Raw genomic sequence first — 13,773 nt, forward strand, 5'->3', positions numbered from 1 at the left:
AACCAGTAGGTGTATATATCTCTGTAATTACAGGGCTTCTTAAACAACCAGTAGGTGTATATATCTCTGTAATTACAGGGCTTCTTAAACAACCAGTAGGTGTATATATCTCTGTAATTACAGGGCTTCTTAAACAACCAGTAGGTGTATATATCTCTGTAATTACAGGGCTTCTTAAACAACCAGTAGGTGTATATATCTCTGTAATTACAGGGCTTCTTATACAACCAGTAGGTGTATATATCTCTGTAATTACAGGGCTTCTTAAACAACCAGTAGGTGTATATATCTCTGTAATTACAGGGCTTCTTAAACAACCAGTAGGTGTATATATCTCTGTAATTACAGGGCTTCTTAAACAACCAGTAGGTGTATATATCTCTGTAATTACAGGGCTTCTTAAACAACCAGTAGGTGTATATATCTCTGTAATTACAGGGCTTCTTAAACAACCAGTAGGTGTATATATCTCTGTAATTACAGGGCTTCTTAAACAACCAGTAGGTGTATATATCTCTGTAATTACAGGGCTTCTTATACAACCAGTAGGTGTATATATCTCTGTAATTACAGGGCTTCTTAAACAACCAGTAGGTGTATATATCTCTGTAATTACAGGGCTTCTTAAACAACCAGTAGGTGTATATATCTCTGTAATTACAGGGCTTCTTATACAACCAGTAGGTGTATATATCTCTGTAATTACAGGGCTTCTTAAACAACCAGTAGGTGTATATATCTCTGTAATTACAGGGCTTCTTAAACAACCAGTAGGTGTATATATCTCTGTAATTACAGGGCTTCTTATACAACCAGTAGGTGTATATATCTCTGTAATTACAGGGCTTCTTATACAACCAGTAGGTGTATATATCTCTGTAATTACAGGGCTTCTTAAACAACCAGTAGGTGTATATATCTCTGTAATTACAGGGCTTCTTAAACAACCAGTAGGTGTATATATCTCTGTAATTACAGGGCTTCTTATACAACCAGTAGGTGTATATATCTCTGTAATTACAGGGCTTCTTAAACAACCAGTAGGTGTATATATCTCTGTAATTACAGGGCTTCTTAAACAACCAGTAGGTGTATATATCTCTGTAATTACAGGGCTTCTTATACAACCAGTAGGTGTATATATCTCTGTAATTACAGGGCTTCTTAAACAACCAGTAGGTGTATATATCTCTGTAATTACAGGGCTTCTTAAACAACCAGTAGGTGTATATATCTCTGTAATTACAGGGCTTCTTATACAACCAGTAGGTGTATATATCTCTGTAATTACAGGGCTTCTTAAACAACCAGTAGGTGTATATATCTCTGTAATTACAGGGCTTCTTAAACAACCAGTAGGTGTATATATCTCTGTAATTACAGGGCTTCTTAAACAACCAGTAGGTGTATATATCTCTGTAATTACAGGGCTTCTTAAACAACCAGTAGGTGTATATATCTCTGTAATTACAGGGCTTCTTAAACAACCAGTAGGTGTATATATCTCTGTAATTACAGGGCTTCTTAAACAACCAGTAGGTGTATATATCTCTGTAATTACAGGGCTTCTTATACAACCAGTAGGTGTATATATCTCTGTAATTACAGGGCTTCTTATACAACCAGTAGGTGTATATATCTCTGTAATTACAGGGCTTCTTATACAACCAGTAGGTGTATATATCTCTGTAATTACAGGGCTTCTTATACAACCAGTAGGTGTATATATCTCTGTAATTACAGGGCTTCTTAAACAACCAGTAGGTGTATATATCTCTGTAATTACAGGGCTTCTTAAACAACCAGTAGGTGTATATATCTCTGTAATTACAGGGCTTCTTATACAACCAGTAGGTGTATATATCTCTGTAATTACAGGGCTTCTTAAACAACCAGTAGGTGTATATATCTCTGTAATTACAGGGCTTCTTAAACAACCAGTAGGTGTATATATCTCTGTAATTACAGGGCTTCTTAAACAACCAGTAGGTGTATATATCTCTGTAATTACAGGGCTTCTTAAACAACCAGTAGGTGTATATATCTCTGTAATTACAGGGCTTCTTAAACAACCAGTAGGTGTATATATCTCTGTAATTACAGGGCTTCTTAAACAACCAGTAGGTGTATATATCTCTGTAATTACAGGGCTTCTTAAACAACCAGTAGGTGTATATATCTCTGTAATTACAGGGCTTCTTAAACAACCAGTAGGTGTATATATCTCTGTAATTACAGGGCTTCTTAAACAACCAGTAGGTGTATATATCTCTGTAATTACAGGGCTTCTTAAACAACCAGTAGGTGTATATATCTCTGTAATTACAGGGCTTCTTAAACAACCAGTAGGTGTATATATCTCTGTAATTACAGGGCTTCTTAAACAACCAGTAGGTGTATATATCTCTGTAATTACAGGGCTTCTTAAACAACCAGTAGGTGTATATATCTCTGTAATTACAGGGCTTCTTAAACAACCAGTAGGTGTATATATCTCTGTAATTACAGGGCTTCTTAAACAACCAGTAGGTGTATATATCTCTGTAATTACAGGGCTTCTTAAACAACCAGTAGGTGTATATATCTCTGTAATTACAGGGCTTCTTAAACAACCAGTAGGTGTATATATCTCTGTAATTACAGGGCTTCTTAAACAACCAGTAGGTGTATATATCTCTGTAATTACAGGGCTTCTTAAACAACCAGTAGGTGTATATATCTCTGTAATTACAGGGCTTCTTAAACAACCAGTAGGTGTATATATCTCTGTAATTACAGGGCTTCTTAAACAACCAGTAGGTGTATATATCTCTGTAATTACAGGGCTTCTTAAACAACCAGTAGGTGTATATATCTCTGTAATTACAGGGCTTCTTAAACAACCAGTAGGTGTATATATCTCTGTAATTACAGGGCTTCTTAAACAACCAGTAGGTGTATATATCTCTGTAATTACAGGGCTTCTTAAACAACCAGTAGGTGTATATATCTCTGTAATTACAGGGCTTCTTAAACAACCAGTAGGTGTATATATCTCTGTAATTACAGGGCTTCTTAAACAACCAGTAGGTGTATATATCTCTGTAATTACAGGGCTTCTTAAACAACCAGTAGGTGTATATATCTCTGTAATTACAGGGCTTCTTAAACAACCAGTAGGTGTATATATCTCTGTAATTACAGGGCTTCTTAAACAACCAGTAGGTGTATATATCTCTGTAATTACAGGGCTTCTTAAACAACCAGTAGGTGTATATATCTCTGTAATTACAGGGCTTCTTAAACAACCAGTAGGTGTATATATCTCTGTAATTACAGGGCTTCTTAAACAACCAGTAGGTGTATATATCTCTGTAATTACAGGGCTTCTTAAACAACCAGTAGGTGTATATATCTCTGTAATTACAGGGCTTCTTATACAACCAGTAGGTGTATATATCTCTGTAATTACAGGGCTTCTTAAACAACCAGTAGGTGTATATATCTCTGTAATTACAGGGCTTCTTAAACAACCAGTAGGTGTATATATCTCTGTAATTACAGGGCTTCTTAAACAACCAGTAGGTGTATATATCTCTGTAATTACAGGGCTTCTTAAACAACCAGTAGGTGTATATATCTCTGTAATTACAGGGCTTCTTAAACAACCAGTAGGTGTATATATCTCTGTAATTACAGGGCTTCTTAAACAACCAGTAGGTGTATATATCTCTGTAATTACAGGGCTTCTTAAACAACCAGTAGGTGTATATATCTCTGTAATTACAGGGCTTCTTAAACAACCAGTAGGTGTATATATCTCTGTAATTACAGGGCTTCTTAAACAACCAGTAGGTGTATATATCTCTGTAATTACAGGGCTTCTTAAACAACCAGTAGGTGTATATATCTCTGTAATTACAGGGCTTCTTAAACAACCAGTAGGTGTATATATCTCTGTAATTACAGGGCTTCTTAAACAACCAGTAGGTGTATATATCTCTGTAATTACAGGGCTTCTTAAACAACCAGTAGGTGTATATATCTCTGTAATTACAGGGCTTCTTAAACAACCAGTAGGTGTATATATCTCTGTAATTACAGGGCTTCTTAAACAACCAGTAGGTGTATATATCTCTGTAATTACAGGGCTTCTTAAACAACCAGTAGGTGTATATATCTCTGTAATTACAGGGCTTCTTAAACAACCAGTAGGTGTATATATCTCTGTAATTACAGGGCTTCTTAAACAACCAGTAGGTGTATATATCTCTGTAATTACAGGGCTTCTTAAACAACCAGTAGGTGTATATATCTCTGTAATTACAGGGCTTCTTAAACAACCAGTAGGTGTATATATCTCTGTAATTACAGGGCTTCTTAAACAACCAGTAGGTGTATATATCTCTGTAATTACAGGGCTTCTTATACAACCAGTAGGTGTATATATCTCTGTAATTACAGGGCTTCTTAAACAACCAGTAGGTGTATATATCTCTGTAATTACAGGGCTTCTTAAACAACCAGTAGGTGTATATATCTCTGTAATTACAGGGCTTCTTAAACAACCAGTAGGTGTATATATCTCTGTAATTACAGGGCTTCTTAAACAACCAGTAGGTGTATATATCTCTGTAATTACAGGGCTTCTTAAACAACCAGTAGGTGTATATATCTCTGTAATTACAGGGCTTCTTAAACAACCAGTAGGTGTATATATCTCTGTAATTACAGGGCTTCTTAAACAACCAGTAGGTGTATATATCTCTGTAATTACAGGGCTTCTTAAACAACCAGTAGGTGTATATATCTCTGTAATTACAGGGCTTCTTAAACAACCAGTAGGTGTATATATCTCTGTAATTACAGGGCTTCTTAAACAACCAGTAGGTGTATATATCTCTGTAATTACAGGGCTTCTTAAACAACCAGTAGGTGTATATATCTCTGTAATTACAGGGCTTCTTAAACAACCAGTAGGTGTATATATCTCTGTAATTACAGGGCTTCTTAAACAACCAGTAGGTGTATATATCTCTGTAATTACAGGGCTTCTTAAACAACCAGTAGGTGTATATATCTCTGTAATTACAGGGCTTCTTAAACAACCAGTAGGTGTATATATCTCTGTAATTACAGGGCTTCTTATACAACCAGTAGGTGTATATATCTCTGTAATTACAGGGCTTCTTAAACAACCAGTAGGTGTATATATCTCTGTAATTACAGGGCTTCTTAAACAACCAGTAGGTGTATATATCTCTGTAATTACAGGGCTTCTTAAACAACCAGTAGGTGTATATATCTCTGTAATTACAGGGCTTCTTAAACAACCAGTAGGTGTATATATCTCTGTAATTACAGGGCTTCTTAAACAACCAGTAGGTGTATATATCTCTGTAATTACAGGGCTTCTTAAACAACCAGTAGGTGTATATATCTCTGTAATTACAGGGCTTCTTAAACAACCAGTAGGTGTATATATCTCTGTAATTACAGGGCTTCTTAAACAACCAGTAGGTGTATATATCTCTGTAATTACAGGGCTTCTTAAACAACCAGTAGGTGTATATATCTCTGTAATTACAGGGCTTCTTAAACAACCAGTAGGTGTATATATCTCTGTAATTACAGGGCTTCTTAAACAACCAGTAGGTGTATATATCTCTGTAATTACAGGGCTTCTTAAACAACCAGTAGGTGTATATATCTCTGTAATTACAGGGCTTCTTAAACAACCAGTAGGTGTATATATCTCTGTAATTACAGGGCTTCTTAAACAACCAGTAGGTGTATATATCTCTGTAATTACAGGGCTTCTTAAACAACCAGTAGGTGTATATATCTCTGTAATTACAGGGCTTCTTAAACAACCAGTAGGTGTATATATCTCTGTAATTACAGGGCTTCTTAAACAACCAGTAGGTGTATATATCTCTGTAATTACAGGGCTTCTTAAACAACCAGTAGGTGTATATATCTCTGTAATTACAGGGCTTCTTAAACAACCAGTAGGTGTATATATCTCTGTAATTACAGGGCTTCTTAAACAACCAGTAGGTGTATATATCTCTGTAATTACAGGGCTTCTTAAACAACCAGTAGGTGTATATATCTCTGTAATTACAGGGCTTCTTAAACAACCAGTAGGTGTATATATCTCTGTAATTACAGGGCTTCTTAAACAACCAGTAGGTGTATATATCTCTGTAATTACAGGGCTTCTTAAACAACCAGTAGGTGTATATATCTCTGTAATTACAGGGCTTCTTAAACAACCAGTAGGTGTATATATCTCTGTAATTACAGGGCTTCTTATACAACCAGTAGGTGTATATATCTCTGTAATTACAGGGCTTCTTAAACAACCAGTAGGTGTATATATCTCTGTAATTACAGGGCTTCTTAAACAACCAGTAGGTGTATATATCTCTGTAATTACAGGGCTTCTTAAACAACCAGTAGGTGTATATATCTCTGTAATTACAGGGCTTCTTAAACAACCAGTAGGTGTATATATCTCTGTAATTACAGGGCTTCTTAAACAACCAGTAGGTGTATATATCTCTGTAATTACAGGGCTTCTTAAACAACCAGTAGGTGTATATATCTCTGTAATTACAGGGCTTCTTAAACAACCAGTAGGTGTATATATCTCTGTAATTACAGGGCTTCTTAAACAACCAGTAGGTGTATATATCTCTGTAATTACAGGGCTTCTTAAACAACCAGTAGGTGTATATATCTCTGTAATTACAGGGCTTCTTAAACAACCAGTAGGTGTATATATCTCTGTAATTACAGGGCTTCTTAAACAACCAGTAGGTGTATATATCTCTGTAATTACAGGGCTTCTTAAACAACCAGTAGGTGTATATATCTCTGTAATTACAGGGCTTCTTAAACAACCAGTAGGTGTATATATCTCTGTAATTACAGGGCTTCTTAAACAACCAGTAGGTGTATATATCTCTGTAATTACAGGGCTTCTTAAACAACCAGTAGGTGTATATATCTCTGTAATTACAGGGCTTCTTAAACAACCAGTAGGTGTATATATCTCTGTAATTACAGGGCTTCTTAAACAACCAGTAGGTGTATATATCTCTGTAATTACAGGGCTTCTTAAACAACCAGTAGGTGTATATATCTCTGTAATTACAGGGCTTCTTAAACAACCAGTAGGTGTATATATCTCTGTAATTACAGGGCTTCTTATACAACCAGTAGGTGTATATATCTCTGTAATTACAGGGCTTCTTAAACAACCAGTAGGTGTATATATCTCTGTAATTACAGGGCTTCTTAAACAACCAGTAGGTGTATATATCTCTGTAATTACAGGGCTTCTTAAACAACCAGTAGGTGTATATATCTCTGTAATTACAGGGCTTCTTAAACAACCAGTAGGTGTATATATCTCTGTAATTACAGGGCTTCTTAAACAACCAGTAGGTGTATATATCTCTGTAATTACAGGGCTTCTTAAACAACCAGTAGGTGTATATATCTCTGTAATTACAGGGCTTCTTAAACAACCAGTAGGTGTATATATCTCTGTAATTACAGGGCTTCTTAAACAACCAGTAGGTGTATATATCTCTGTAATTACAGGGCTTCTTAAACAACCAGTAGGTGTATATATCTCTGTAATTACAGGGCTTCTTAAACAACCAGTAGGTGTATATATCTCTGTAATTACAGGGCTTCTTAAACAACCAGTAGGTGTATATATCTCTGTAATTACAGGGCTTCTTAAACAACCAGTAGGTGTATATATCTCTGTAATTACAGGGCTTCTTAAACAACCAGTAGGTGTATATATCTCTGTAATTACAGGGCTTCTTAAACAACCAGTAGGTGTATATATCTCTGTAATTACAGGGCTTCTTAAACAACCAGTAGGTGTATATATCTCTGTAATTACAGGGCTTCTTAAACAACCAGTAGGTGTATATATCTCTGTAATTACAGGGCTTCTTAAACAACCAGTAGGTGTATATATCTCTGTAATTACAGGGCTTCTTAAACAACCAGTAGGTGTATATATCTCTGTAATTACAGGGCTTCTTAAACAACCAGTAGGTGTATATATCTCTGTAATTACAGGGCTTCTTAAACAACCAGTAGGTGTATATATCTCTGTAATTACAGGGCTTCTTAAACAACCAGTAGGTGTATATATCTCTGTAATTACAGGGCTTCTTAAACAACCAGTAGGTGTATATATCTCTGTAATTACAGGGCTTCTTAAACAACCAGTAGGTGTATATATCTCTGTAATTACAGGGCTTCTTAAACAACCAGTAGGTGTATATATCTCTGTAATTACAGGGCTTCTTAAACAACCAGTAGGTGTATATATCTCTGTAATTACAGGGCTTCTTAAACAACCAGTAGGTGTATATATCTCTGTAATTACAGGGCTTCTTAAACAACCAGTAGGTGTATATATCTCTGTAATTACAGGGCTTCTTAAACAACCAGTAGGTGTATATATCTCTGTAATTACAGGGCTTCTTAAACAACCAGTAGGTGTATATATCTCTGTAATTACAGGGCTTCTTAAACAACCAGTAGGTGTATATATCTCTGTAATTACAGGGCTTCTTAAACAACCAGTAGGTGTATATATCTCTGTAATTACAGGGCTTCTTAAACAACCAGTAGGTGTATATATCTCTGTAATTACAGGGCTTCTTAAACAACCAGTAGGTGTATATATCTCTGTAATTACAGGGCTTCTTAAACAACCAGTAGGTGTATATATCTCTGTAATTACAGGGCTTCTTAAACAACCAGTAGGTGTATATATCTCTGTAATTACAGGGCTTCTTAAACAACCAGTAGGTGTATATATCTCTGTAATTACAGGGCTTCTTAAACAACCAGTAGGTGTATATATCTCTGTAATTACAGGGCTTCTTAAACAACCAGTAGGTGTATATATCTCTGTAATTACAGGGCTTCTTAAACAACCAGTAGGTGTATATATCTCTGTAATTACAGGGCTTCTTAAACAACCAGTAGGTGTATATATCTCTGTAATTACAGGGCTTCTTAAACAACCAGTAGGTGTATATATCTCTGTAATTACAGGGCTTCTTAAACAACCAGTAGGTGTATATATCTCTGTAATTACAGGGCTTCTTAAACAACCAGTAGGTGTATATATCTCTGTAATTACAGGGCTTCTTATACAACCAGTAGGTGTATATATCTCTGTAATTACAGGGCTTCTTATACAACCAGTAGGTGTATATATCTCTGTAATTACAGGGCTTCTTAAACAACCAGTAGGTGTATATATCTCTGTAATTACAGGGCTTCTTAAACAACCAGTAGGTGTATATATCTCTGTAATTACAGGGCTTCTTAAACAACCAGTAGGTGTATATATCTCTGTAATTACAGGGCTTCTTAAACAACCAGTAGGTGTATATATCTCTGTAATTACAGGGCTTCTTAAACAACCAGTAGGTGTATATATCTCTGTAATTACAGGGCTTCTTAAACAACCAGTAGGTGTATATATCTCTGTAATTACAGGGCTTCTTAAACAACCAGTAGGTGTATATATCTCTGTAATTACAGGGCTTCTTAAACAACCAGTAGGTGTATATATCTCTGTAATTACAGGGCTTCTTAAACAACCAGTAGGTGTATATATCTCTGTAATTACAGGGCTTCTTAAACAACCAGTAGGTGTATATATCTCTGTAATTACAGGGCTTCTTAAACAACCAGTAGGTGTATATATCTCTGTAATTACAGGGCTTCTTATACAACCAGTAGGTGTATATATCTCTGTAATTACAGGGCTTCTTAAACAACCAGTAGGTGTATATATCTCTGTAATTACAGGGCTTCTTAAACAACCAGTAGGTGTATATATCTCTGTAATTACAGGGCTTCTTATACAACCAGTAGGTGTATATATCTCTGTAATTACAGGGCTTCTTAAACAACCAGTAGGTGTATATATCTCTGTAATTACAGGGCTTCTTAAACAACCAGTAGGTGTATATATCTCTGTAATTACAGGGCTTCTTAAACAACCAGTAGGTGTATATATCTCTGTAATTACAGGGCTTCTTAAACAACCAGTAGGTGTATATATCTCTGTAATTACAGGGCTTCTTAAACAACCAGTAGGTGTATATATCTCTGTAATTACAGGGCTTCTTAAACAACCAGTAGGTGTATATATCTCTGTAATTACAGGGCTTCTTAAACAACCAGTAGGTGTATATATCTCTGTAATTACAGGGCTTCTTAAACAACCAGTAGGTGTATATATCTCTGTAATTACAGGGCTTCTTAAACAACCAGTAGGTGTATATATCTCTGTAATTACAGGGCTTCTTAAACAACCAGTAGGTGTATATATCTCTGTAATTACAGGGCTTCTTAAACAACCAGTAGGTGTATATATCTCTGTAATTACAGGGCTTCTTAAACAACCAGTAGGTGTATATATCTCTGTAATTACAGGGCTTCTTAAACAACCAGTAGGTGTATATATCTCTGTAATTACAGGGCTTCTTAAACAACCAGTAGGTGTATATATCTCTGTAATTACAGGGCTTCTTAAACAACCAGTAGGTGTATATATCTCTGTAATTACAGGGCTTCTTAAACAACCAGTAGGTGTATATATCTCTGTAATTACAGGGCTTCTTAAACAACCAGTAGGTGTATATATCTCTGTAATTACAGGGCTTCTTAAACAACCAGTAGGTGTATATATCTCTGTAATTACAGGGCTTCTTAAACAACCAGTAGGTGTATATATCTCTGTAATTACAGGGCTTCTTAAACAACCAGTAGGTGTATATATCTCTGTAATTACAGGGCTTCTTAAACAACCAGTAGGTGTATATATCTCTGTAATTACAGGGCTTCTTAAACAACCAGTAGGTGTATATATCTCTGTAATTACAGGGCTTCTTATACAACCAGTAGGTGTATATATCTCTGTAATTACAGGGCTTCTTATACAACCAGTAGGTGTATATATCTCTGTAATTACAGGGCTTCTTAAACAACCAGTAGGTGTATATATCTCTGTAATTACAGGGCTTCTTAAACAACCAGTAGGTGTATATATCTCTGTAATTACAGGGCTTCTTAAACAACCAGTAGGTGTATATATCTCTGTAATTACAGGGCTTCTTAAACAACCAGTAGGTGTATATATCTCTGTAATTACAGGGCTTCTTAAACAACCAGTAGGTGTATATATCTCTGTAATTACAGGGCTGTGTGTGTGTGTGTGTGTGTGTGTGTGTGTGTGTGTGTGTGTGTGTGTGTGTGTGTGTGTGTGTGTGTGTGTTCTCCTACCTTGCTGAAGTAGAGTGAGGACCCGGAGGAGACCACCCCACAGCCCACATCAGGGGTCACCACCTCTCCACCAATCACCTCCTGCCACGTGGCCAACAAACCATCCTGGGACTCAAAGTCCGACAGGACACTGGAGGAGAGAGGAGAGGAGGACACGCAGTCTGGACCTGAGAAACCTTCATCACACCTGGAACAGACAGGAGACACGTTAGTCACACATTCAATCCTCTGGTCTGAATGTATAGGAGTGTGTGTTGTCTGTGTGTGTGTGTGTGTGTTGTGTGTGTGTGTGATGTGTGTGATGTGTGTGTGTGTGTGTGTGTGTGTGTGTGTGTGTGTGTGTGTGTGTGTGTGTGTGTGTGTGTGTGTGTGTCTGTGTGTGTGGTGTGTGTGTGTGTGCGTGTGTGTGTGATTGAGAGAGAGAGACATGTTCTATGTTAGAGAGAGAGAGACATGTTCCATGTTAGAGAGAGAGAGAGAGACATGTTCCGTGTTAGAGAGAGAGAGACATGTTCCACGTTAGAGAGAGAGAGACATGTTCCGTGTTAGAGAGAGAGAGACATGTTCCGTGTTAGAGAGAGAGAGAGACATGTTCCATGTTAGAGAGAGAGAGACATGTTCCATGTTAGAGAGAGAGAGACATGTTCTATGTTAGAGAGAGAGAGAGACATGTTCCATGTTAGAGAGAGAGAGAGACATGTTCCATGTTAGAGAGAGAGAGAGACATGTTCCGTGTTAGAGAGAGAGAGACATGTTCCGTGTTAGAGAGAGAGAGACATGTTCCATGTTAGAGAGAGAGAGAGACATGTTCCATGTTAGAGAGAGAGAGAGACATGTTCCATGTTAGAGAGAGAGAGAGACATGTTCCATGTTAGAGAGAGAGAGACATGTTCCATGTTAGAGAGAGAGAGACATGTTCCATGTTAGAGAGAGAGAGAGACATGTTCCGTGTTAGAGAGAGAGAGAGACATGTTCCGTGTTAGAGAGAGAGAGACATGTTCCGTGTTAGAGAGAGAGAGAGAGACATGTTCCATGTTAGAGAGAGAGAGACATGTTCCACGTTAGAGAGAGAGAGACATGTTCCGTGTTAGAGAGAGAGAGAGAGAGATGTTCTATGTGTGTGTTCTATATGTACTGTAAGTCCACAGTACTGACCTGCAGTGTCCATGGTCGCACCATCCGTGTCCGTGACACATCTGAGGGCACTGCTGTCCGATGTAGATATCGTCCAGAGCCCATTCATCCTGCTCTCCATAGTAGTTCTGGATCCAACGGAACCGAGTCGCACTGGACCTGAACACATCAAACACAAACACACAGAAAACAGACATCAGAGAGAACCACTGAATGGACCGCCACGGAACCTCTTTTCCTATACGGGGAAACACACGGTATCGTCATGAGAGGTGTGTGGATTGAAACGGGCCGTCGAACGGAGAGACAGAACAGATCAATAGGATATCATTCAGATCGGACCAGTTCGCCGTTACAGGAGACGCTCCGTCGTCTCTGTCGTACGTACGAGGGACCGGTGGATTATGTCTGTGAAATGAAAGTGGTGACCCCCCCTCCTCCTGATGTGGGTTTTATTTAGTGCATGGCCCTGCATCTGTGATGGTGATGAATGAAGGAGCCTGATAACCTTTAAAATAAAGGTGTCCTGATCTCATTTCCTCCATCATGACGGGGTCAGGAGGTCAGGGCTGTAGATGAAGGATGTGATCAGGGCGGGGGATCTGACGGGGTCCGGGTCGATATGGGTCCCTGATACACACATTAACCTGACTGGGTTTGCTAGCTTCACCATTCATCACCATCACACATGCAGGGCCATGTACTGAAACACACATTAGAGATGGGGGGGGGTATTGGAGGGGGTAGGGCACTGTCCTTTAGCAGACATAACCCCCTGGCCCTGATACACAGGACTGGCAGGGGGATACATCTTCAGTGTGTGTGTGTGTGTGTGTGTGTGCGTCTGTGTGCGTCTGTGTGTGTGTGTGTGTGTGTGTGTGTGTGTGTGTGTGTGTGTGTGTGTGTGTGTGTGTGTGTGTGCGCGTCTGTGTGTGTGTGTGTGTGCGTCTGTGTGTGTGTGTGTGTGTGTGTGTGTGTGTGTGCGTGTGTGTGTGTGTGTGTGTGTGCGTGCGTGCGTGCGTGCGTGCGTGCCGTGCGTGTGTGTGTGTGTGTGTGTGTGTGTGCGTTACTCACCATGCTCTGTGTGGCAGCAGTAATGTTATACGTCTCCAGTCAGTGAACTCAGAGGGATGATATACACTAGAGGCAGTGAACTCAGAACAGCTGGGCATCCCTGGCAGACAGGCCTACGTGGGCACAACAACAACAACAAGATCATCAACAACATACTCAGTCAACTCCTCGACATACCTGGTACCGGTAGGTTAGAGTATGGTACTGGTACCAGCCGAGTTGTGGGCTTTGGTCATTGTCTCA

The 13,773-nt window shown here is 38.2% G+C and overlaps 1 protein-coding gene across 1 annotated transcript in view; it reads right to left on the minus strand.

The window, feature by feature from the left end:
• LOC106561737 (reelin) overlaps positions 1–13,773 on the minus strand; it is a 308,794-nt gene that overhangs the window by 56,930 nt on the left and 238,091 nt on the right. The window contains exons 23-25 of the mRNA XM_082957441.1: positions 13,531–13,643; positions 12,478–12,615; positions 11,323–11,509 (exon numbers count right to left, since the gene is read on the minus strand). Of these exons, the coding sequence (XP_082813567.1) occupies positions 11,323–11,509; positions 12,478–12,615; positions 13,531–13,643 (438 nt within the window). The remainder of the gene's footprint in view (positions 1–11,322; positions 11,510–12,477; positions 12,616–13,530; positions 13,644–13,773) is intronic.

The sequence above is a fragment of the Salmo salar genome, chromosome 10, assembly GCF_965601325.2.
Source record: "Salmo salar chromosome 10, fSalSal1, whole genome shotgun sequence".
NCBI lineage: Eukaryota > Metazoa > Chordata > Actinopteri > Salmoniformes > Salmonidae > Salmo > Salmo salar.